Here is a 27,372-nt window from a genome sequence, read left to right as displayed (position 1 = left end):
GGTGGGAGTGTCTCCCACTAAGGTCCTCCACACAAGAGGTGCAGGGTGGGAGTGCCTCCCACTAAGGTCCTCCACACAAGAGGTACAGGGTGGGAGTGCCTCCCACTGAGGTGCTCCATACAAGAGGTACAGGGTGGGAGTGCCTCCCACTGAGGTGCTCCATACAAGAGGTACAGGGTGGGAGTGTCTCCCACTGAGGTGCTCCATACAAGAGGTACAGGGTGGGAGTGCCTCCCACTGAGGTGCTCCATACAAGAGGTACAGGGTGGGAGTGCCTCCCACTGAGGTGCTCCATACAAGAGGTACAGGGTGGGAGTGCCTCCCACTGAGGTGCTCCATACAAGAGGTACAGGGTGGGAGTGCCTCCCACTGAGGTGCTCCACACAAGAGGTGCAGGGTGGGAGTGCCTCCCACTAAGGTCCTCCACACAAGAGGTACAGGGTGGGAGTGTCTCCCACTAAGGTCCTCCACACAAGAGGTGCAGGGTGGGAGTGCCTCCCACTAAAGGTCCTCCACACAAGAGGTGCTCCACGGCTCAAGTGGCCACTGGACGACCTTGTGGACTGTCCAGTTTTTACTCTCCCACCTGACGCCTCCGTCGACTTTCACCGTTCACTCGCCGCAATCACCGTTACCGTTCCTTCACTACACCCACCGTCCACTCGGCCGCCCGTCCTTCCGTCCACCCGGACGTCCGCCGCCCTCTCTTTTTTTTTGTATTATCATATTTAGACATGTGCAGTTATGCAGCTGCCCTAGCAACAACTACCCCCTAGCAACACCCTCCAAAAAGGGGCAATACTTGTTCTAAGATTATTTCTCAGTTTGCTGCATCAGAAGCAGTTTGGAGGTCAATAAATACCGAGAGCTTGGGGCCCTATCCAATAAAATATTCAGCAAAGCAAGTTTGGGCGCCTCATCGTGGAAGGAAGGAACCCACACAGGCTAGGAGCGAGCTAGGGAGTGTCTGTGGACCGGAGATGTCCCCTGAACCCCTTCTGTTGGACAGTTTCCACTGTCCAACAAAGAGTCGTGAACCTGAACCCCTGAGACCAGATTCACGAAGCAGTTACACAAGTACTTACGAACGTGTACATCTTCCCTCAATCTTTGACGGCTTTGGTTACATTTATTAGTTTACAAGCATGAAAACGTCCCAATCAATTGTTAGTATTGTTTTAAATAGCCTCCTGGTGCTTCGGAGCTCATTAACTGTTTATTAATTGTAAACAAAGCCGCAAAAGATTGAGAAAAGATGTACAGAGGCCAGATTCACGAAGCACTTACGAACCTGTACATCTTTTCTCAATCTTTGGCGGCTTTGTTTACAGTTATTAAACAGTTAATGAGCTCCGAAGCACCAGGAGGCTGTTTATAACAATAACAACAGTTGATTGGCAAGTTTTCATGCTTGTAAACTGTTTAATAAATGTAACCAAAGCCGTCAAAGATTGAGGAAAGATGTACACGTTCGTAAGTGCTTCCTTAACTGCTTCGTGAATCTGGCCCCAGGTTCGTAAGTGCTTGCGTAACTGTTCCATGAATCTGTCCCCTGGTTCAGGAGAGTCCTGAACTAGTTGGTATACTGAACAAATCCACAGGGGCCGTGATGAGGATTCGAACCTGCGTCCGGGAGCATCGCAGACACTGCCAGGATGTCTGATGTCAAACCAGATACTGATTTAACAAAACAGAGACGAGGTCAGCAATAATCCAACAAGCCGGAATGATTCCTTCTCCTCTAAGCAAGATTCAGAACGAAATTGCTTTAAAACAACCTAAATAATTACTTGTCTTAGAGCCCGTTGCTAAGATCACTCTGCTACCCCCTCCCCCCTTGTTTCGTCACCCCACAGCTGCTTACCGCGAGTAATTCACTTAATTACTTACTTAGCCTAGTTTGGTTAATTTAATTCAGCGGGGAGGGCTAATGACCGATTTATCACAGAATCTAAATACAACAGACATTTATTAATATATATGCATATATATTATATATATTATATAATTTATTTATATTTACCATTGTACTATTACTAATACTATTTCTCTTGATAATTGGGTTAATAGTTATTGGGGGCAATCAACAGACAGTCTGCAGAGACAGACAATGACTTGGGCAGATTTCTATGCCCCGGCCAAACGGCCATGCGCCGGCCAAACGGCCATGCGCCGGCCAAACGGCCATGCCCCGGCCAAACGGCCATGCGCCGGCCAAACGGCCATGCGCCGGCCAAACGTCCATGCCCCGGCCAAACGTCCATGCCCCGGCCAAACGGCCATGCCCCGGCCAAACGTCCATGCCCCGGCCAAACGGCCATGCCCCGGCCAAACGTCCATGCCCCGGCCAAACGGCCATGCCCCGGCCAAACGGCCATGCCCCGGCCAAACGGCCATGCCCCGGCCAAACGGCCATGCCCCGGCCAAACGGCCATGCCCCGGCCAAACGGCCATGCGCCGGCCAAACAGCCATGCGCCGGCCAAACGTCTATATATCGCGCCGGAAGGTGAGAACCGGTAGTATCGTCTCCGATTGATCGCGCGACCTATAACTGACTATAATCTCCGCTCTCTTCCTGTCGGCGCCCGGAAGACGCTTGACTGCGCATCTTGCCCCCACGACATGCAGGAGCAGCGGGGGTCACCAGAGGTTGCTGCAACAAACCTGTCAAACTTGACACAACTTGTCAAAAACTCCTTTCTCTATTATTCGGCTTAAAAGGCTTTGTTACACAGTGAATATGTGAGATGCAGCTGTGTGTTTTATTATGCACCCCATACTCATCCTGTGAGCGGTAGCGCAAAAAAAGATTTTCAGAAGGCACAAAAGGTTTGTATCAGACCCCAATGGAGATTTTACCGATGGGTTGATATCCCGAACCAATCAGTTCTTCCATTTCAAAGTGTCCTAACCAAAGCAAAACATATAATGCTTGCATACCAGAGCATTGACCCAGGCCTATATAGCGGCCGTCTACAGGATTCATATAGGCCGTGTTCGGGGGATATATATATACCACACGTGTATATATACCCGTGTGGGAATCCGAATTGACGATTGATTGATGAAGATCAAGCCACCCAAGAGATTGACACGAGTAGCCTGTACGAATTGACGATGCTCCCTCTGATCAATCAGTACCTAATACCATGGGAGAAGCTAATTCAGACACATCCCAGGTACTTTCACCCACCGCCTGCACCTTCACGCCCCCCGTGTACCTCCTGGAGGGCGGTGATGACACCTCCACCACTCCCCCTGTTTAGAATCATTTCGAAATTATTGGGTAATGGCAAAAGAGAATTGGATTTTTCTATTGTTATGTATAATACTTGAAGATTTGAGTCCCTCTCTCTCTCTCTGTGAGGGAACTCTTGTTGATCTGTTAATTGTGATGTCACGATGTCTTGGTAACATACCTGTGGGGGGTAGTGGACCCCCATACCCATCCTGCGGGTGGTAGTGGACCCCCATACCCATCCTGCGGATGGTAGTGGACCCCCATACCCATCCTGCGGGTGGTAGTGGATCCCATACCCATCCTGCGGGTGGTAGTGGACCCCCATACCCATCCTGTGGGCGGTAGTGGACCCCCATACCCATTCTGCAGGCGGTAGTGGACCCCCATACCCATCCTGTGGGCGGTAGTGGACCCCCATACCCATCCTGTGGGCGGTTGTGGACCCCCATACCCATCCTGTGGGCGGTAGTGGACCCCCATACCCATCCTGTGGGTGGTAGTGGACCCCCATACCCATCCTGTGGGTGGTAGTGGACCCCCATACCCATCCTGCGGGCGGCAGTGGATCCCATACCCATCCTGTGGGCGGCAGTGGATCCCATACCCATCCTGTGGGCGGCAGTGGACCCCCATACCCATCCTGTGGGCGGCAGTGGACCCCCATACCCATCCTGTGGGCGGCAGTGGATCCCATACCCATCCTGTGGGCGGCAGTGGATCCCATACCCATCCTGTGGGCGGCAGTGGATCCCATACCCATCCTGTGGGCGGCAGTAGACCCCCATACCCATCCTGTGGGCGGCAGTGGAAAATGCTACAATGGCACACTATTGCCTCAAGAACCGAATACCAAAAAATATCTATCCAAGAAAGTAGAAATCTTGAAAGCTATAGTTACACAATTTAATGCATATATCAATGGTTCTTTATAGCACAGTTTGGCGAGGACTTTCCACCCTATTCTTAAGAACCATATCTACGTCGCACATTGCCACCAATGTAAACTTCGCGAACGAACAAGTTCGTGAATACGAACGCGAGACGCACCACTAGCAAGGGCAGATGCCTTGATCACCAAGGCTCCAGCGGCTCATTTACTGCCAATTCCTCTTGGGTGAATTACATACCTGGAGTATTCCTGAAGAGGGTTTCTGGAGTTGTTTTTCTCCCAAGGATCAGGGAGTAGAAGAAACATACTTATAATATACATAATATACTTATAATATACATACATATATAATATACATATCTACTATATATACATAGAAGAAACATATCTGTATCCACCAATATTGAACCGATTCAACCGTGTATTAAAAGATAATATTTAGGATTATAATAGGACCTAAATAATGGGTTATAATAGGACTCTTTTGCTTCAGCATGACACGAAGAAACCCATTACTCGGGTAACTGAGTAATCTGTGATTGAAGGTTTGAGAAACTAGGATTTTGTAGGAGTATCTGGTGTATTTACCTAGTTGTATTCACCTAGTTGTGCTTGCGGGGGTTGAGCATTGATCTTTCGGCCCGCCTCTCAACTGTCAATCAATCAACTGTTACTAACTACTAATTTTTTCCACACACTAGTGTGGCTATTGAACGGTTCGAATTGGGCCTTAGTTGCTATATCATTTCCCATAATACTTCGCCACTCTCCTAGTTTCTATATACACATTCCTCACATAATATAACCAACGCGGTTCTTATTTTGCCAAAGCTGATATGTAATGTTGGTGTTCCGTGAATACATAAAATGTACGGTGTTCCGTACACCGTAAAGAAGGCGTACAAGGTATCCACATCCAGGATAAGCGTCCTGGATGTTGACCAGACCGCACACTAGAAGGTGAAGGTACGACGACGTTTCGCTCCGTCCTGGACCATTCTCACAAAATCGACTTGAGAATGGTCCAGGACGGACCGAAACGTCGTCGTCATCGTCCCTTCACCTTCTAGCGTGTGGTCTGGTCAACATACTTCAGCCACGTTATTGTGACTCCTCGCCTGCAAGCGTCCTAGATGTCTGAACTCTATAAACGTGAACAGATAACAGTCGTGAACCCGTCGCGTCTCAACTGCCCACAGCATCGCTGGTTGGCAAGGTTGGTTGGTTGCAAGGGAAGGGGGGGGGGAGATAATGATGGTTGCATGACGAGTAGTTAACACTAACAACACAATCATACAACAATCACAAATAATATTATACAGCAACATACACGTGCAAATAAGGACATTATTTGACTTTAGGCCATTCATATTATAATGGAAATAATGGAGCATTGACAGAATGGCCTCAGCGTAGCCAGTGGTAAATGGATAATGACCAATAGTGAATAGTGAATAATGACAATAGTGACAATGTCGATAAAAGCGCTAATACTATTTAAATTTCCCTTCATTGATATACATTTTTAACCACAGTTTTCCTTCAGGATCCGGTGGCTGAGCGGACAGAACACTGGGCTCGTGATTCTGTGGCCCCGGGTTCAATCCCGGGCGCCGGCGAGAAACAATGGGCAGAGTTGCTTTCACCCTATGCCCCTGTTACCTAGCAGTAAATAGGTACCTGGGAGTTAGTCAGCTGTCACGGGCTGCTTCCTGGGGGTGGAGGCCTGGTCGAGGACCGGGCCGCGGGGACACTAAGCCCAGAAATCATCTCAAGATAACCTCAAGAAGGATGTGAGGTCCCGACTGTGTGTTGCCAGATATCGGGTTTTGTTATTTACTCTGTTACTATTTAGGCCTAATCACAGACTGTTAATTGGATAATAACCGGAATTAACATTTGTCTATATACACAATTAACTGGTTGCAAATAAGGATTTAGTATGGGACGGGGGAAGGAAAGGAATGGGGCACAATCACTTGGACAGTCGGGGATTGAACTCTGACCCGCGTGACACACCCTACCGTCTAGCACAAGTTTTGCCCTCATGTGCCACCTGGCCCCTTGTCTTTGTGTCCTGTACGTAGTTTAAGATGTTGTGCACAACGCGCAGTTATCGTCTCAAGATCCCTGCACAACGCGCAGTTATCGTCCTAAGATCCCTGCACAACGCGCAGTTATCGTCCTAAGATCCCTGCACAACGCGCAGTTATCGTCCTAAGATCCCTGCACAACGCGCAGTTATCGTCTCAAGATCCCTGCACAACGCGCAGTTATCGTCTTAAAGACGGCTGCGAACCGTGAAGGACCCGTGGAACATCAGGGAGGTACAACACAAGCCGCTGGCAGAATGCATAAACCGGAAGACCAAGTTATGATACACCGGAACACACTTATCACAACACCCTTAAGACACCTCGAACGACTGTTACAAGACCCCGCACGCCACTGCGCATCAAGGACACGACAACCCACGACAGGCTTGCGTAGGGGGTGACGCAAAGTGTCGTTCGGATCATGTCCAACAAAAAATTACCATCAAAACAAACGCCAGGGGGCCAAGCTACCCGCCCGCTCACATATAGAAAGGCGTAGAGGTAAAAGTGGCCTGCCGTCCGAGTCCAACCTCCGGATATATAAGCGGGCGGGCGGCCGGCGGAGTGCAGTCACTCCAAGATGAAGCTTCAGGTAAGGTTGTGTTTTGTGCCTACGTCACTTCTTGGGGGTCAGGTGTGGGAGGGGGGTCGAGCTTGAAGGTGTGTGTGTGTGTTGGGTCGAGCAGCGTTTCTCTCTCTATATGTCCGGCTGGCTGAACATTGTGACACACACACACACACAGTTCTTGTGCTAATACACATTTCCACAGTGAACACACACACGTGCAACACCTCAAAGCAGATGTTGTCAGGTGTTTACACTACAGCAAGATCATAAGAGTCTGCCTTGTAGCCAGGACCGGGGGCGACCCGCGGTCCAGACCTTCTCGTTACATAGCTATAAGACACGCTGCTCTGCCCAGCAAACAAGAACCACTTGCCCAACCTGTTTAGCGCCATTCTGAGCAGCGAGTGATGTGGTCCAGGCGGACCAAGAGGATGTGACGACAAAGACTCGTCCCATCCTTCAAGTTTACTGAGAAAAAGGAAGTACATCTCATAAGGATAGAGTAGCTTAGGCTACAAGACACATCCTTCAAGACCAGAATGTGTCACAATGACTCTTGGCAGTGAAGGGTGAAAGGCAGCAACACCGAGCAACACCTGGGGGCCAGTGTTTCCATTTGGGGATATTTGGTGGTGATGGGTCAGGCGTTAGCTCCCCTGACCCGTCAGTTGCTGGTGCGTTACATGCGGCTGACCCACCGGTTGCTGGTGCGTTACATGCGGCTGACCCACCGGTTGCTGGTGCGTTACATGCGGCTGACCCACCGGTTGCTGGTGCGTTACATGCGGCTGACCCACCGGTTGCTGGGGCGTTACATGCGGCTGACCCACCGGTTGCTGGGGCGTTACATGCGGCTGACCCACCGGTTGCTGGTGCGTTACATGCGGCTGACCCACCGGTTGCTGGTGCGTTACATGCGGCTGACCCACCGGTTGCTGGTGCGTTACACGCGTCTGACCCCACCGGTTGCTGGTGCGTTACATGCGGCTGACCCACCGGTTGCTGGTGCGTTACATGCGGCTGACCCACCGGTTGCTGGTGCGTTACATGCGGCTGACCCACCGGTTGCTGGTGCGTTACATGCGGCTGACCCACCGGTTGCTGGTGCGTTACACGCGTCTGACCCCACCGGTTGCTGGTGCGTTACATGCGCCTGACCCACCGGTTATGTGTACAACTCCTGGACCCGTTGACCGCAGGCTAGAGAGTGTATGGGGTCAGCTTCCGGGATCACGAACCTGGTTCAGCCTGGCTCCACTCCTCTGTAGCCACTTTCAATTTCTGCTGTGCACATGCGCGGGGGGAAATGGATCTCATGTCAAAAGTGAATGTGTGTAGCTGCATTTTGTTGGGGGTGGTTCTGGCGGACGTGACTCGCGGCTCTCTGATCATATGCGACAACAAGGAGGGCGGAGAGGCCGGCGGCCAACTCCACCCAATAAGCGCGCGCCCTTTTTGGCGGCAAAATTACAAAAATTTGAATTTTAATACGCTGGTTGTCATCTATTATCAGCCTCACGCGCCGGTACAGACACACACATACATTTACAGACAAAATATTTAATATATCTTTTATGTCACGGGAGTTAAATGTGATTTAGAATGCACAGAGATTCCAAATTCAAATCAGTTTATTGACTTATAAATACACACAGAAGGGATGAGGTAGTTCAAGCTATTGTCACCCCGTTCAGTACAACGTGTTCATAATATATATAAATATATATTATTTATATATATTTGTGTGGATTCCAAATGACCTGATATAAATACCACACCAGTACCTTTTGTGGTAATCAAGTTTGAATATTATTTAATATACAAACTGCTACGTTAACTTGTCGCAAGTGACGTATTGACTGTGTCTGTTTAAGCAAGCACTGTATTAATGATAGTGTGTTTACAAGCTAAATGTCTGGGTTTCATGTCTGAAACCCAGACATTTGGGCAAGTTTCCTTACACCCGATGCTTCCGTTCACCTAGTACTAAACGGGTACCTGGGAGTTCGTCAATTGTTGTGGGTCGCACCCTGGCAGAGGTCAGTCAATGGTAGGCTTCCTATACCATGCACTTTGAAACCAAATCATTGCTTGCGGACCTTTGGAGGGTAGAAATAGCCCAAGCTACTCTATCCCTTTGAGATGTACTTTTTTCTTGTCTCAATAAACATACTTGAACTTGCTTGCGGACCAGAGGTAGCGGATGTGTTAGATACAGGGCCAATGGTTGCTGTAGTGAGAGGATACAGTACGAGATAGTGTAGTGCAGTGCTGAATTTTGTGTACCCGAATAATTCAGTGTCCCCAGGGTGGTGGTTGATGCTTTAGAATCAGCTACTTGGAACAAAATGGTCCAAGTAGCACGGGCTATGGTGAGCCCGTAGTGGACTATCTGGCAAAGGAGCGGGGTTGTGACTTTTTTGGTGTCCTAGGGGCCAGAGGGATGTCAAGAATGACCTAGGCTCCCAGCGTCATGTAAGGCTCTCCAATATAGCCGCCTGTTTTAGAGATAAATACAGTCATACACCCACCGCGGGCGGGCTCACCATAGCCCGTGCTACTTTGAAATTGTAGTCCAGAACAAATCTAAAAACAACAACCCACTGTAGTGTACACATACCTGAGTGCCACACACACACACGACAAATGGGATGCATTAGGCAGTGATGTGGTGGAGGCTGACTCCATACACAGTTTCAAGTGTAGATATGATAGAGCCCAATAGGCTCAAGAACCTGTACACCAATTGATTGACGGTTGAGAGGCGGGACCAAAGAGCCAGAGCTCAACCCCCGCAAGCACAATTAGGCGAGTACGAGCCACGTCCACAGCTTTCAGTTGGACAAAACCTTTCTTCACCTGAAACCTGTTTTTGTACTCAAAAAAAACACCACTCACAGCCGCACTTTCACTACTCCCACTTCTTTTCAAATCCGTTTTATCCACATGCGAGTGACGCCCGGAAGACACATTGAGTGTTCGCCGGTCGTATCATCCATTCGAGGTCACCGCTGGGGAGAAAGGTCAGGCGGTCCTCATATCACGGGCTCACCATAGCCCGTGCTACTTGGAACTTTTGCTCCAGGTAGCGGATCTTAAACAATGGGACCCTCATCAACCTCCACAAAACACTACAGCAGAGTAAATCGTGCATGAAACGATGAAAATTGAAGTCTCGCATTTTCAATTGCTATCAAATTTCTGGATAGATATTCGTGAAGAATTATAACGGCTAGCACAACGCTCGTTACTTAATCCCTCAAGGCTCGTTGACCACCTTTTAACGTCCCATCACCGCGCGCGTTACCTGAATAACGTGAGAAGTTGATGTTCTTAACCCGTGATATTCTTAACATATCTCTACGTCTCTTACCGTTTTCTTCATCTCCTACCACTCGTATAATCAAGTTAATACTTGGGCTAACTACTATAATTTTTTTAGAATAATTTACTAATGGACCAAACTTGTTCTAGCGGTCCATGTGGCTTGTACTCTTCTTACAGCAGAAACAAAAAAAGACTGCAAAAGTTTCTCAACTTCGTTACGCGTAATTTAAATATTTAATTCCGGGTTCCTTCCCTTTCACTGCTCACAGCCGGCGACGATTAAGGAATATATATTTTGTCTTTGATGAGTTGGTGAAATGTGCACTGCGACCCCACCACACTGGTGGGGTCACTGCTAGTGTGTGGGGGCCACTGCTAGGGTGTGGGGGTCACTGCTAGGGTGTGTGGCCACTGCTAGGGTGTGTGGCCACTGCTAGGGTGTGTGGCCACTGCTAGGGTGTGTGGTCACTGCTAGGGTGTGTGGCCACTGCTAGGGTGTGTGGCCACTGCTAGGGTGTGTGGTCACTGCTAGAGTGTGTGGTCACTGCTAGGGTGTGTGGCCACTGCTAGGGTGTGTGGCCACTGCTAGGGTGTGTGGCCACTGCTAGGGTGTGTGGCCACTGCTAGGGTGTGTGGCCACTGCTAGGGTGTGTGGCCACTGCTAGGGTGTGTGGCCACTGCTAGACTGTGGCCACTGCTAGACTATGGATTTGAACGAAACACTCCACTAACAGCCTTGTTGGGTCCACCAATTTACTGAAAAAAGACCCCTTTTAAAACCGATGGTTTGATCCGCCTCGTTAAACATAAAATGAGTTTATTTGCTAGAAAAACATGTATTTTTTTTCCTATACTATGATTATTTCCCAGCATAGCACTAAGCATCTATTTCCCTCGGGTTTGATTGAGGCAATTTAACTTTTTTTGAGAGAGGTGAGGCTATTTAGGTAATTTGTTGGCGAGCATAATACTGATTTTTGCATCAGTCTTTGGCTCTCTCTCACACACACACACACACACACACACACACACACACACACACACACACACACTCACACACTCACACACTCACACACTCACACACTCACACACTCACACACTCACACACTCACACACTCACACACTCACACACTCACACACTCACACACTCACACTCACACTCACACTCACACTCACACTCACACTCTCTCTCTCTCTCTCTCTGGGTCCCAAAAGGCAAGCAATAATCCTGTTTCAGCAACAGAGAAATCATTCAGCCAGCATTTTTTTCCCTTTCCGAAATTGCTAACTCACCGCGACACACACATTCGAGGCGCACTCAACAAATCTTGCAAAATAAGAGAAGGTTTCAAGCGGACGGGAGAAAGTGGTGCCCCGTGGCATCAATGAGTCAACGGGAACAGCCCAGGAGAAAGTGGTCGCTTGAAGAAACATTACGAAGGAAACACAAGGGCGAGGAAAGGGAGAGGTGACCATGGCGAGAGATGACGGGGTGGAGAGACAGAGAGAGAGACAGAGACAGAGAGACTAGTGCCTGTCTAACTAACCAGTTCTCAAGTTAAATCGTATTAGGCCCAAATGCCACATTGGCACTTTATCGAAATTAAAAAAAAAGTTGGAATCGCACTATTTAATACCTTTAAGGGAATCGTCTTCCTTAAAGTCAAGGGATCTAATGTCAACCTTGTGGACCAGTGGCCAGCGATTCCTGGCTCTTAATTATGTAACATCAAAGCGTCATAATATTAAGGTATTCTAGACATCTGCTTCAAAACTTCAAGAAGTGGTCTCTGAAGGAGACCTGTTCAGAGGTCAGAGTTCAGAGGTCTCTGAACAGGGAACACTTCCCTGTTCAGAGAGAAGAGAAAGGGCGGGACATCCAACGGGCAGAGCCAAGAGTCACTCCAGCTTCCATTATCCTTCCATTACTTCCATTATTCCATTAAGAGCTTCCATTATCGCCATCTATAAAGATCTTTTCGTTAACTCTTCAAGCCCCATACCACTTCTTGGGTGGCTTAATTTTAATCAATCAATCAATTGTTAATTATCGCCTCACACAGCCTGTGACGGAGGCCGAGGGGGGGGGGAGGTTGTCCAATAAGCTAGCTCTTTACTTAAAGGCAAACACCCCCCCCCCCCTCAACCGACAGGGAGGGGAGAGGGAGGGTTACCGCCCCCCCACCTCAGGGAGGGGCAATAATCTAGGGGTTCATCCACAGTGCTCTGGGCGAGGTCCCAGAGGATTAGGGTCGTGGGGTGAAAGGTGTTGATCGTCAGACGGGACTCTATGAATTAGACGGAAGGTTACGAACACGTGAGATACAGGACAACGGGTACAAAGTCATCGACTGTAACCAACAGCTTCACCTGTAGTGTTGGATAAGCTTATTGTAGACACCTTCCCGCCTTAACCCTGGGCCTGGGAGAGAGACAGAGAGAGATACGATTGATAAAGATTAAGCCACCCAAGAGGTGGCACGGGCATGAATAGCCCGTAATGAGAGAACATAAGAACAAAGGTAACTGCAAAAGAGAGAGAGAGAGGTGAATGACATTAATATTAAATGTCATTTACCAACTGGTTCACAATATTTAAGCTAAACGGTTTACATTTGCTGTAAATAATTCTAAACTGTTGTCATGTCCCCTATCGACAGGTTAGAGTTAAGATTTACCAAGCATTTACTCATTCACTTACTACCACTGTACAGCTGTCAGTCAAAGCGGCTTTGTTTACACTTAACAACAACCTCCACAACCACCATCACTATCCACCACAACTATCAACACCCACCACCAACACTACCAACCACCACAAATGTCAACAACTTTCACAACCACCACCAACCACCACTGATCTCCGAAGCACTACGAGTTTGTTTACAACAATAATATCCTTCATTTGTGAAGTTTCCAACCTCGTAAACGGTTTAAAAAATGTAAACAAAGCCGCCGTGACTACTGAAAGATGTACAGGTTTCGCAAGTGAATGGATAAAAAATGCCTGGTGAATGTTGACTCTGGTTACAGTAACAGTCCGAGGTAAACTATCTACACTAGGTAAACTTGGGGTACTTTACAGTAAACCACACACTTGTGCTCACAATGAGGACGCTCCTAGATGACGTCTCGCTTGTAAGGACTTTAAAACTATGAATTTTTTTTACCGTTCTATAATTTAGGTTAAGTACATCATCATTGTCAGTCTCCGTGGTGTAGTGGTAAGACACTCGCCTGGTGTTCCGCGAGCGCTATGTCATGGGTTCGTATCCTGGCCGGGGAGGATTTACTGGGCGCAAATCCTTAACTGTAGCCTCTGTTTAACTCAACAGTAAAATGTGTACTTGGTTGTAACAAGGATTCTTCGCGGCGGGGATCGTATTCCAGGGACCTGCCCGAAACGCTACGCGTACTAGTGGCTCTACAAGAATGTAACAACTCTTGTATATATCTCAAAGGTGACGTACGGTGTGTGCTTGTATTAAATCAAGCACAGGCCGTTTATTAAATCAGTTTTAGCAACAAATTGAAATTCAAGATAGCAGTAATAAGAGACTTCAACCATGACCAAATGGTCCATTTGAAACAATGGACCCGAGAGGCAGGGAAGAGACATGGAGAGCAAACCTTAGAGAAGTGATAGAGAGGAATTTCCAACTGCAACATATCACGGAGGAAACAAGGAATGGGAACACCATAAAACCCCATTATGGGTTAAGATTTAGAATATACTGTGGCAGTGGAGGTCATAGAGACCTAGGGCCAGATTCACGAAAGCAGTTAAGCAAGCACTTACGAACGTGTACATCTTTCCTCAATCTTTGACGGCTTTGGTTACATATATTAAACAGTTTACAAGCATGAAAACTTCCCAATCAACTGTTGTTATTGTTATAAACAGCCGCCTGGTGCTTCGGAGCTCATTAACCGATAATAACTATAAACAAAGCCGCCAAAGATTGAGAAAAGATGAACAGGTTCGTAAGTGCTGGCATAACTGTTTCGTGAATCGGGCCTCAAGGGAAAGCACCAGTCCACGGTGACACAGGCAGCACCTACAGGCTAGGGAAACACGCAGAAGAGGATGGAAGATCCTCTTCTGCTCCCCGTCTGAAATATAAGAGAACACACAAGGAAATCGCAGCTTATGCAAAATGGTGAGGAATGTGTATATAGGAACTAGGAGAGTGGCGGAGAAGTATTATGGGGAATGATATAGCAACTAAGGCCCAATTCGAAGTCCCAATAGTGTGTGGAAAAAATTTGTAGTTAGTAACAGTTGATTGATTGACAGTTGAGAGGCGGGCCGAAAGATCAAAGCTCAACCCCCGCAAGCACAACTAGGTGAATACAACTAGGTAAATACATCAGGAGAAATATGAACAAGGTGATCTGACTCCACAAAGCAAAACATAAGAAGAACTTGAAGCTTCAAAGCAGCCTTTAAGCTGTAACTTAAACAAATAGCCTTAAGCAACCCCCCCCCCCACCCGACGGGCTCACCATAGCCCGTGCTACATGGACACTTCCTGAGTAGCTACATCTGAAACAACAACAACCCCCCTACCCCCCACCTCCCCGAAGTAACTTTAAAATGGCAGACACACCAGTAGTAAGACAATAACTACAGTAAGGAAATAACTACACAAACTTGTCTGAAGGAGGCAACGTAGCTCCTTAGATACTAACCGAGACAGCGGAAGCACTGTGCTTCCCTCGGTACTGTATTCAATTCCTCTCTAAGTAATAGTAGTTCGAGGCTATTGCAAAAATGGCAAACTTTATGCCAATATACAAAAAGAGATAAAATAAAATTGAGATTATACTTATTCTGCCAGTGGAGACGTCTCAATACATATTATGAAACTGTATTTTAACATTAACGATTTCAGTGTTATATGTTTTATATCATATATAAATTATGAAATGTGTTTTGTATAGCGTATACATTATAGCTGCCAAATATCCACAGTAATTAACTGTTGTTCTTGTTTAAGATTCGCTACCTGGAACAAAAAGTTCCAAGTAGCACGGGCTATGGTGAGCCCGTGAGAAATTAACATAGAACACCATAACATCCACAACAGTCAACAGAGAACACCATAACATCCACAACAGTCAACAGAGAACACCATAACATCCACAACAGTCAACAGAGAACACCATAACATCCACAACAGTCAACAGAGAACACCATAACATCCACAACAGTCAACAGAGAACACCATAACATCCACAACAGTCAACATAGAACACCATAACATCCACAACAGTCAACAGAGAACACCATAACATCCACAACAGTCAACAGAGAACACCATAACATCCACAACAGTCAACAGAGAACACCATAACATCCACAACAGTCAACAGAGAACACCATAACATGAAAAACAGAACTAACAAGGAACACTGTTTTTGGTTCTATTGCAGATCGCGTTGGGAGCCGTGTTGTTGCTACTTGCGGCGCCGCCGGCGGCCAGGAGCGAGCCGGGCGGCAAAGGAGGCGGGAAGGGCAAGGGCGGTGGCGGCGGCGGCTACGAGGCCTACCAGACAGTGTTGACCTACAAGCCCGTCGAGGTCACCAAGCCCGTGGTGGTGCAGAAGCCCGTCATTGAGCACCACCCCGTCTACGTCAAGAAACCCATCATAGTGCACCCGGCGCCTCCCCCGGTCCTGATCCACAAGCCTGTAGTGCACCACGTCCAGGAGTGGAAGTTGGTGACGGTACCTAAGGTCACCTACCAGCCCGTCTATGTCCACAAGATCCCCATCCCTAAGGGCAAAGGCAAGGGCAAGGGGCTAGGTGATCTCTTTGGCGGGAAGGGCAAGGGCAAGGGAGGAGGTGGGTATGGTGGTGGTGGCGGATATGGTGGTGGTGGTGGGTATGGTGGCGGAGGAGGAGGGTATGGTGGCGGTGGTGGTGGCGGGTATTGGTAAACTGTTTACCTCTGGTTTGCCCCGTGGAACACACCTCCCTGTTACCATCAGCAGAGTCAGCGACGCTACAGGAGACGACATACACTGTCTTACTCTCTGTCGTCGCCTCAAGAGTCCGGTGTAAGCCAGCCCGACACCCAGCCTATTACTCTTAATTGTTACTCATTAGATTAGCTCATCTACTCACTTCGCCGCTCATCTATCATATACACTGTGTATATACTGTGGTATCTTACCTCAACTTTGTTTTTTGTACCTTGTTTTTATACTCTTGTTTGACCAATAAAATGAAAATATATCTGTGGTATGGCTACTCCCTAGTTAAACTGTCAGAGTAGTTATGCTATTGTTACATCAATTGGCTAAGTTGTTGTTGTTATAGATTCAGCTACTCGGAACAAGCTCCAAGTAGCACGGGCTATGGTGAGCCCGTAACTTACCTGGCACAGGAGCGGTGTGTGATGTCCAATTGGCTAAGCTGATCTATGTTCCTGAGCCTATTATGTGCCTTTGTTACATAACTGTCACATTATGTGCCTGTGTCACATAATTGTTACATAATTGTCACATTATGTGCCTATGTTACAAACCGATACTACTAATGTCTGTCTGTTTTCACTACCAGTGAAATAGAGGAGAACCCAAACTACTTTTCCTCCTATGTAAAATCGAACAAAAAGTTCGAACAAAAAGTACATCTAGCAATGAGTCCTTGCGCAAGGAAGATGGAACTTTTCCAGTTAACAGGAAAGAAATGATTGAAATACTCAATATAAGAATAAGATTCTGCTTCCAGTGACCCCTCCTGTACACACTTGAGATCATTAATACACACGATTTTGTCTTCGAACCATATATCAAATGTCACTAACCCCCACTGGACTTTTGTAGTAGATATAGATAGCATGTCTATACGCACTTTGCACCAGGCTTGGACTCTGGATGCTATATTCACCAAGAATTGATAAAAAAAACGATTTCAGGCCCTAAACATCATTTAGAGATAGGCGTAAAATTTTCTTAAAACGAGATCGCTCCACTCCACAAAGGAGTCAATAAAGCAGACACAAATTTATAGCCCAATAGCACTAACCCCACACATAATACCAGAAGACGTTGTTAAAACACATATGGCAAAATCTTACTGAAGCGACCATACGAGTCATAAATACTCATACTCCGCCCAAGTAAAACAGAAACAAGCAACACTTAGTGGGCCAGCCAGAGGCTTAGGGCCCGCCCAGGAATATCCCTGCAAAAAAAAAAATCACAATACAAATCTTTGAAAGAGTTCCAAGATGTAACATGACAGAACACAAGGAATCACAGCATCTACATAACCCAGGACAACATGGGTTCAGATCCTGCTACTCAAGCTCCCCAGAGCCACATATAGCCAATAAGTCACAATAACCTGCCTTAAGATATCATTACTAAACTACATATCAAAAAATGCTAAAACAACAATGTTTCGGTCCGTTCTGAACCATCATCAAGTCGCGTAACCCAAAGCTAATTAAAAATACGTAACGAAATAGGGTACAAATTGGTGGTGGGTGACGCTAAACGAAGTCTACGAGGCGCTTGAATTGTCAATTTTCTTTGGCATGTCCCAAGACCAATTTTAGTCCTATTTTGGTATTAAACAAGAAGCCTTTCTCAAACATTGTCCACCACATCTCAACAACACATAGAAAACTAAGGAGAAATGCAAGAGGCTTACCTGCTTGATGGGGTTCTGGGAGTTGTTCTACTCCCCAAGCCCGGCCCGAGGCCAGGCTTGACGTGTGAGAGTTTGGTCCACCAGGCTGTTGTTCATTGATAAGGTACAGCGCCAGTATTCACCTAAAGTGCCAGTACTCACCTACAGCGCCAGTATTCACCTAAAGTGCCAGTACTCACCTACAAGACATAAAAAAAAGTATATCAACAACAGTTGAATTATTTTACAAAATCAGACCCTGATCCCCAAACTCTGCTCTTCTCACATTATATTTCTTATCAACTCGCTCAAGAGTTGATAAGAACTCATCCGCTTCAAATAGTTACAAAATTACACAAAATTACAAAAAAAATACAAAATTAAAAAAAATTACAATACAGCCGCTTAGGCTACTAACAGTTGCAAAATTATATCAATATTAATCCTGATCTGAAACCTCTTCCTATCAGGGTATAACAAAACCCAAAAAATCAAACCAGAATTATCTCTCTTGATACTCCTTGAATCAGATTAAATCTGTGCAAATACGCTTGCAAATAAAGGGACCCAATATATGGAAATTCCTTGCTAATGAAGTACAAATGAATAACAACAAACTTGTTCAATCTATAATCTTTACTCAAAAGTAACAGATGAAGTACCTAATTCCCTCGCCACATTGAGCTACTAACTCACTACTAACTCATTGTCTAGAAATATATCTATTATTATCTCTTTCTTATTATCTATGCTCTGTATAATAGCTAAACGTGGAACCGAATGGGGCTGGGTCTCCCCTTACCTTCTCCCAATATTCCCCCACTTTTATCTCTCTTCCCTATCTCCCCCCCCCTTTCTATTCTTCTCTACCCCATCTCCTCCCTTCTTCCCACTCTCTCCACCTTCCTCCCTTCCTGTCCCACTCCCCCCCTCTCTTCTTCCCCTCTCTCAGAAAATTAAATATGAAGCACTGATAAAAACGGCTTAAAAACTCTACGGAAAACGTATCTTCGATTTTATTTCAGATTTCATGAAAATCACAGGGAAGGGGGGGGGGAGTTATAGATGCCCATATTTCTTATTGTTGGCACTTATGCCGACCCCAACTGGCTTACGACACTCCCATACCACCCAAGTATCATGGTGGAATGTTGAGTGAGGCTAGCCCCAAGTATCTGGCCGTCTTTGGATACACAAAGGCAGTCGGACACATTCTATTTTATATAGATTTTGTTAGCTCTCAAATTCCTACCATTGCTATATTTCTTTGACTTTTCACATTGTGATTTAAAATGAACTGCAAAGTGTGAGAGCGTTTAACCCTTCCTGAGGTTATCTTGAGGTTATCTCGAGATGATTTCGGGGCTTAGCGTCCCCGCGGCCCGGTCCTCGTCCAGGCCTCTTTTTTTTTTTTTGTTACACACCCCCAGGAAGCAGCCCGTAGCAGCTGTCGAACTCCCAGGTACCTATTTATTGCTAGTGAACATGGAAATCAGAGGAGAAAGAAACTCTGTCCATTTGTTTCCGACTTCGCCGGTGATCGAATCCAGACCCTTAGGACTATGAACCCCGAGCGCTGTTCATTCAGCCGTCAGGCCCCAAAGTACCACAACACTTAGGGAAAACACACACACACACGTAACATTATTGTGATATATCAATGAACGAATCCCCAGGAGCCGTGGTGAGGGTTCGAATCCCCAGCACACAGATTCGAACCCTCACCACGGCTCCTACGGATTTGTTCACTTAGGAAACACGTATTTGCGACCTTGAAATATGGATAATTTTTTATCAACAGCTTCTATTTCTGATCCTGAACTCCCGCCCATTTCATCTCGAGGTTGTGCTTCAGCTCCTGGGCCCCCTAACTTGAATCTTACAATTGACATCTCCTAAAATAAGTTAATTTACATAGTTATGTATTGCATAACTTATCACACGAGACGTATCTTTGAATTGCACAATTTCTTAAATTGCGTCAAGTCCTCCTAAATGCAATGTGCTATATAGTCATCCTGGCTTAGTACTTTCTCCTCATAATTTCCTTCTCTCTCTCTCTCTCTCTCTCCCAGCTGGAAAAAAAATTGCTATACTTTAACTAGTTTAAAAACAGAAGCAACATAATGTCTACTACAATTAACATTCTATAGTTTATATGTTCACTTCACCAGGGTCCACAACTCTCACAGTTCTTCAGCTTAATTAACCCAAGTTAATGCTAAATATTGCAAATATATCAAACATGTGTATCAAATTTATAACTTTTTTAAACAAAGTTATAACAAATTTATAACATTTATATCAAACTGTAATGTCTACCACTAAAGCTATGAAATTTAAAATACTGCAGCTTTCATTCTAGCTTCAAGGATCACTCCAAAAATCTGTAAATCATACATGTTTACATTTATACATGTAAATGTTCAACTTACATCTCATAGTATGACCCTGGCGTGCCATACTTTATAATAATTCCAGGAATAGTTTAATTTATAAATGTAAAAGTACTTATATATATATAATATATATATATATATATATATATATATATATATATATATATATATATATATATATATATATATATATATAATATATATATATATATATATATATATATATATATTATATATACATATATATATATATATATATATATATATATATATATATATATATATATATATATATATATATATACGTCGAATTCTCTTCATTTCTGAACTATGTTGAAGACTAAGGTATACTTGAAGGATGGCAAATAGCCCTGCAAAGATTGATAAACCAAATTACTAAACACCAAACCATTTGGGATACTATAAAGCCTAAATTTGAGGCCTACCGTGAATGTAATGCCCAGGCCTAATGGTCGTGATGGCCCTGCTTGTCATAGGCCTACACTACACGATATTATCCATAGGGGAACAACCCCCATAGAATCCTTGGAAGACATTACTTCAATTTACAATTCAGCTGGATACAAATCTTCAGGAATAACGTAGAGACTTCGACAAGCCGCCGGCATCTCGTCCCCATCGAGGCCACTAGAGATGGTGGTCCTCAGATAAACTCCGGTAACCAGCTCAAATAAACAAAAAAATACAGAAAACGTGATTCAGTTCTTTCCAAAGAAAACTTAATACTATGGAGAACTAAAACAAAATAGACGTTCCCTCCGGACAGCTCGGATAGAATCTTTTACTTTTTTTTCTTTGAGATATATACAAGAGTTGTTACATTCTTGTAGAGCCACTAGTACGCGTAGCGTTTCGGGCAGGTCCCTGGAATACGATCCCCGCCGCGAAGAATCCTTGTTACAACCAAGTACACATTTTACTGTTGAGTTAAACAGAGGCTACAGTTAAGGATTTGCGCCCAGTAAATCCTCCCCGGCCAGGATACGAACCCGTGACAAAGCGCTCGCGGAACGCCAGGCGAGTGTCTTACCACTACACCACGGAGACTAAGATTCGCTACCTTGAACAGGAAAGTCCAAGTAGCACGGGCTATGGTGAGCCCGCAGTAGACGGTGAACTGCCAGGTACACCAAGGAAAGTTAGGTCCGTGTAAATGGTTTACATTTGATGCTCTCTCGGGCTCATAATATCATCGTATCATTCCTTAACTTATGTTTTGGAGAAGGTGAAGATGTGGGGAGGGGAACTGTATGTATGAAGATGGTAGAAGCAGGTTCTTCACTCACCTTTTGCGTGGATGAGGTGATAGGGAACAATTAACTTCCTCGGGTGACAGGTAGCCTGTGTATGTATATATGTTACGCTCATATCGAGGTCCCCCCCCCCCAAAGGTTGAACTACTGACCCTTCCCAGGATGCAACTGTACAATAGTTCAGTAACTCTAGGGTACCTATTTACTGCTAGGTGAACAGCAACACTAGGTGAAAGGAAAACTGGCCAAACTGTCTGTCCCACCTGGAATTCGAACCCGGGATTCTAAACTGCGAGCCGAGAACGAACCCAAGTGTACTACCGAGCCCAACCACTCCCTCCCTTTGTGTGTGTGTGTGTGGAGGCCGTAGGGAACCCGTTTATCCACACACTTCCTTTCCTCTGAGCCAAAAGTGATTTGTTATGCTCGCTGCAGGTGTCGCCCTTCTCACCCCTCCCCTCCCACTCTTCCACCACACCACACACCCCCTCCCACTCTTCCACCACACCACACACCCCCTCCCCCTCTTCCACCACACCTCACACCCCCCATCCCCCTCACGGCTCACGTCCGTCACACCATTGCCAGATGTCATAAAGCCTGGTGAGGCGCCTGGTGAGGCCACCACCAGGAGGTCCCAACAGGTACAAGATAATGGAGACGGGAAAGGGGGCAAGGAGACCAGGAGACATCATAAACGGAAGGCTACTAAATCGGGAGAATCGGTGGAGAAAACTTTCCGAGTGGATATAATTGTATATAATTAATTATACACACCATACCCAGCCCGTGGGCGCTAGTGAAGGTTACAGAGGCTCAGGAAATGAACCTCCAAAATTCGTTTATCTAGGCATTGTTGATTATCTAATTACATTATTGATCAGTTAGTTACACAGTTTTTAGTGAATTATAATCAAGATCGGGTTCGAGAACGACCCCCCCCCCCCAAGTACAGACTCTAAGCTAAGCAACTTACACATACAATAAGCTAGTTTTATAATTTATTTTCCCTGTCATGCATGCCATCCATGATTCAGTGGGGAAGCGGTGGAATGGTTAAAAATAAACCGCATTTACTACAGTTAGCAAACTGGGAATAAGAAAATCCGTAGGAGCCATGATGAGGCTTCAAACCTATGCCCCGGGTGTCCGCAGGAACACGCCCTAGTCAACTAGGCTACGATATGTAAAGTTTAAATTTTACTTCAAGTAAAGTATACGCTCTATAAAGTGGGGGATACTTGGCTCAAATTTCTGGTAGATCATTTGGAATGAAATATTTGTACATTTCTTGGATATTTGTTGTATAGTAGTCTCTAAATTTATGTATCTTTTTGAACTCGTCCGAAACTTACCTGCCCGAAACGCTGCGCGTACTAGTGGCTTTACAAGAATGTAATTACTATGCTATGTATCCTCACAATCCCAATATATCTTCTTGTATATAAATAAATAAATAAATAAATAAATAAGTAAATAACTCCATACTTGAACTTTGAACAGGGTGTCATCGGTTAGCATACGAGACGCCGTTAAACTGAACAAAACATTTAGGAACCTAAATCAGTACTCCTTTAAGGCACCTTACACAGCATTTGTTGTTTCTCCCGAGAATCGGACTTGGTATCCCTCTGATTGTGAATCAAGAACAAATCCAATTACACCACGAGACCCCACATACACGATACCGGACGAGGACAGCCTCGTTAAATTGAAAGTAGGACGAGAGGACACTAGTGGAAGCTGGAAACACAAATGAGCCAAGGAAATGAAAGGAAATACTGGTACCCTTTACGGCTGGTCAACACATGTTACTGATAGATAATAGATGGAGGGTTGGCCAACCCTTCATCTATCATACTGATAGGTGAAGGATTGGCAGTCACCTCCATCCACAACGGGTACAACCAGCCTCGTACAGTTACTTTGAGGTGAACAAATCCACAAGGGCTGTGACGAGGATTCGAACCTGCGTCCGAGAGCATCCCAGACGCTGCCTTAATCTTAATTACGCTGCTTAATTACCTTGAGGTGTTTTCGGGGCTTAGCGTCCCAGCGGCCCGCTAGTCGACCAGGACTTGACCTTGATCCCTCATTGAAACAGTGATAGGTAAGTAATATTAGGCAAGTACCCGCACCTGTCACCTCCCCCCCCCCCCCTCACTCACCCAACACCTGAATTACGTGACGGCTTCGCAAGGCGACGCAGAGGACAGCTGTTAATTAAGTGGACTGTCTTTAGAGGAGACAAGTCATTTGGTGGTTGGTGAAGAAAGTGTCGTTGCTTGAGTGTGTTCCCGACAGCTACACTCCAACCATAAACTGTGTGTGAGTGTGTGTGTATTCACCTAGTTGTGTTTGCGGGGATTGAGTTTTGCTCTTTCGGCCCGCCTCTCAACTGTCAGTCAACTGTTTACTATTTTTATATGGTACACACAGTATATGGTTGGAACTCCAACCATATACTGTGTGTGTGTGTGTGTGTGTGTGTGTGTGTGTGTGTGTGTGTGTGTGTGTGTGTGTGTGAGAGTATATTTTTCTACAATGTTGATCATCCAGCTGGAGCAATCTACATATGCACATTCAAGATATTTCAAGGCAAAGACTCTTAAGTTTATTATTGATAGAAGCATAACGTGGCCCATTTTTCTTGTTTTAAAGAGAGTAGCCCCCAGCTACAGCGCTCAGTGAGGCCAGACACTGATGTGGCAAATACTAGTCTTATAAGAGTACCTTCAGGTAAATGTTGAGGCATAAATATGTATTTGTTAACATTAAAGTATTTATTACTACTGATAGTAGGCTAGTGAACTAGGCTAATTCAATTTATATTTTCATATTTTTGTCTTTAATCGATAGAGATGGATCATAATTAACTTGTGCTGGTAAAATCTTTACTAAATTATGGACATACTGATGTAAGAATAATCTATGTTAATTATTTAATGTCAATCAAAATTTTATTCATAAACGGTTGTATAATTATAGTTGGAAAAGTTTGCATATAAAGTACGGTACAACAATTACACAAGGGGAGTCACAATAACAGAACAGCTTTATTAATGACAATAAAGACATTGTCATTATCAAAATCAAAAGCTTAATTGTAACAACTTATACAAATCATTTCAATGAAGGCTAGACTGAACAGATGCATAGCAATCTAAGTCAAAAAATACATTTTAGGCATAATGCGAGTGACATTTAGCCAAGAATTAGAAAGATGATATATTGTCATTACAATATATCAAAAAATTAAATTAGGATGATGAGAGTTAGAAATAGAACTAATGTCAACAATTCATACTATGACGTTATATATATTTTCACACCTCAACATTCTACATAAACAGATTCTGTGGACTATCCCGGCTCGTAATCACTCCAAACACACACAGCTCATATGACATCGATCTTACTTCAATCGAACTCAAAATGCCTGCCAGAAATCCATCTCTGGCATTAGTCATTGCAAATATCCAGCTGGAAGGCTTCCTGCTGACCACTTGTGTTATCCTGTCCTGCAGACCCGATACCCCATTAAAAATATCACTCATTCTTAAGTTGTATTTCCTAACAATTAAGTTTATATGTCTGGAAACGTGGGAGTAGCCAGTAATGAGTGTCGGAAAACCTAACCAAAACAGCGAAACTTGTGTTGAACGAGTTTGAACAGCTAGTTGGCAGCCACAGGTCGAGGCACCTACACGTTACCTCGTAAATATAGAAAGGTCAAAAAACCTTACCAAAATATGTACCCCATTTACGTCATCGTCACTTTAAACATAAATAAATCTAACTTGAACCAACCTACCGAAAATAAGAAATAACGTTTTATATTTTCTTAATACAGGTTTTAGATCGTACTGTAGGGTGGGTGCTCTACCCACCCCTCGGCAGCAGGTCCTCATACGCTGCCTAACTTCACACCGTCTGCAGCATTGATCCCTTGTGTGGACACTTTAGCACCTGTACTCATGCTCACCCACCGCTGTCATGCCTCTGACAGTATTGACGTCCAGCAGTGGACGTCGTGAATGTATTATTGTGCGTGTGACACATGATGTATGTGCACCCATGATGGATACCAATACCCCAAGCTGTATACAAATCATTATAATATTATGATCCCGACAGGATTCGAACTTGCGAGGCCAAGGATTATGCCTCTGGGTACCACAGTATCGATACCACTACCATTAAATACATAATGGGACTCTCACATGACCCAGGTATATATACCCAACAACATACCACGCTACACGGTAGCTTTCGTGCAGAAATGCATAAAATATATAAAACTATTCTCAAACAATATTAATGCCAATAAAACATTCAAAAAGCAAGTTAATATTAGGTAATCACCACTAACAATTGAACATTAACGCGCGCAAAACCGGAACTTACCCGTATTATATACTCTAATAATTTATTTACGTCCAGGACGACTTCCTGGAAATACGGACTCAAATCGAAACGACATAACGAAGCCTATTTTCTGTGTTCAGTGACATAATGCGTTCCTCGAAAAATACAAAATAAATGTCCAAAATATATGAAATAAAAAGGGTAGCAGAGAGAGTACTAGTAGAATACAGCTGTACTTACCAGAGCCAGTAGCAGCGTGCTGAGGGTTACTTGAAGAGTAACTCAGACAAGGCAGTGGACAATCTGCCTCTTCAATACCCTTTTCAGAGCGTTTTGTTTGGCTGCTTCTTTGACCTGTACTTGCCGCTTCATCCTGCAAGTTACATCGACGTTCGCAACTCTCAAACCCCCTATACTGTTTTTGCTACGATTAATCAAGCAGATGAACGTCTGTCTACCCGAAAGAGATTTCAAACACTTAAAATTGTGCAATTGTTATTAAAAACTTAAGGCTTATCTTCCATGACTTTTGAAGCACTTAAAGAGGTCACACACACACTTAGCACTTGCTCGTATACTGCCAACATTCTTATTAATTGTTATCACAATCGTAAGTATCAAATTGAGGGAACAGACGCCATATGCCGCTCCAGCTCAGATAGTGTAAAATTGGTTTAATGTTTCCGAACTAATTTTGACCTTTAAACTGATCGTTTTCCTGGCTGTTTTTAGCTCCGAGTCTCCACTATCACGTGATGGACACTTTGCACTCATATTTGCCAAGAGTTAGTGAAGTTTTGCCATTTTAAACGACACTACACGGGCCGGGAATGTCTACAATGAGACATAAACAAAGATTGAGGAGGTCGCTTAAGATACGCCACGTCGGTTCCTCGGAAAGAAAACGAACATAATTATATTTTTTTCACCATACATTTAAAATTTCACGCATTTACAATATTAAAAAAAAAGGACGTAAATCATAGTTTAGGTTTGCGAATTGAAAAATTGTAAGCGTTCATTAGATAAAAATTGAAAGCCCTTAATACTAAATAATATTATTTAATAAATTAGTCCCAATTCAATGCAGAGTTTTTTTCCAAACTCAGAAACTTGTAAATATAAATACAAGATAATAGATAGATCGATAAATAAATAGACAACTTTCAAATATTGCACCAAGTAATGGCGAGAGGAAAAAACTAGACAGTATACATTACATTTGAAATTAATAATGGATGAATGGTAATAAATTGGTGTATGTTTGTATGTATACCAGACAAAGTCCATTTAATGGCAGAATTTAACCATTTTGTGTAAAAACTTTTATATCTCTTATTATTAATTATAACAGTAATCGAAAAAGTCATAGTTTGTATATACAAGAGATGAAACAGAGAGCCATGAGCTAGAGCGATGTGCTGAGTCTATAAGGAGGCCGAGCTTCCAGAAATACCTTCCTGTGATTGGCTGTTGCGGGGAATACCAACACTCTTTTATGAATAAAATTTTAACGAAGAAATAGGTCCTTGTACACAACAACAAGGTTGTTGTGAAGAAGAAC

General features: G+C 44.6%; 1 protein-coding gene across 1 annotated transcript; it reads left to right on the top strand.

Moving 5' to 3' along the window:
• Positions 1 to 6,759: 6,759 nt before the first annotated feature.
• Positions 6,760 to 16,363, top strand: LOC123773680 (probable H/ACA ribonucleoprotein complex subunit 1). Its single transcript, XM_045767515.2, has 2 exons — positions 6,760 to 6,819; positions 15,559 to 16,363. Exons 1-2 carry the CDS (start codon positions 6,808 to 6,810, stop codon positions 16,063 to 16,065), a joined length of 519 nt encoding a protein of 172 aa, XP_045623471.1. The 5' UTR covers positions 6,760 to 6,807; the 3' UTR covers positions 16,066 to 16,363.
• Positions 16,364 to 27,372: the final 11,009 nt, after the last annotated feature.

The sequence above is a fragment of the Procambarus clarkii genome, chromosome 72, assembly GCF_040958095.1.
Source record: "Procambarus clarkii isolate CNS0578487 chromosome 72, FALCON_Pclarkii_2.0, whole genome shotgun sequence".
Classification (NCBI taxonomy): domain Eukaryota; kingdom Metazoa; phylum Arthropoda; class Malacostraca; order Decapoda; family Cambaridae; genus Procambarus; species Procambarus clarkii.
This window is presented reverse-complemented; position numbering and strand designations above follow the sequence as displayed.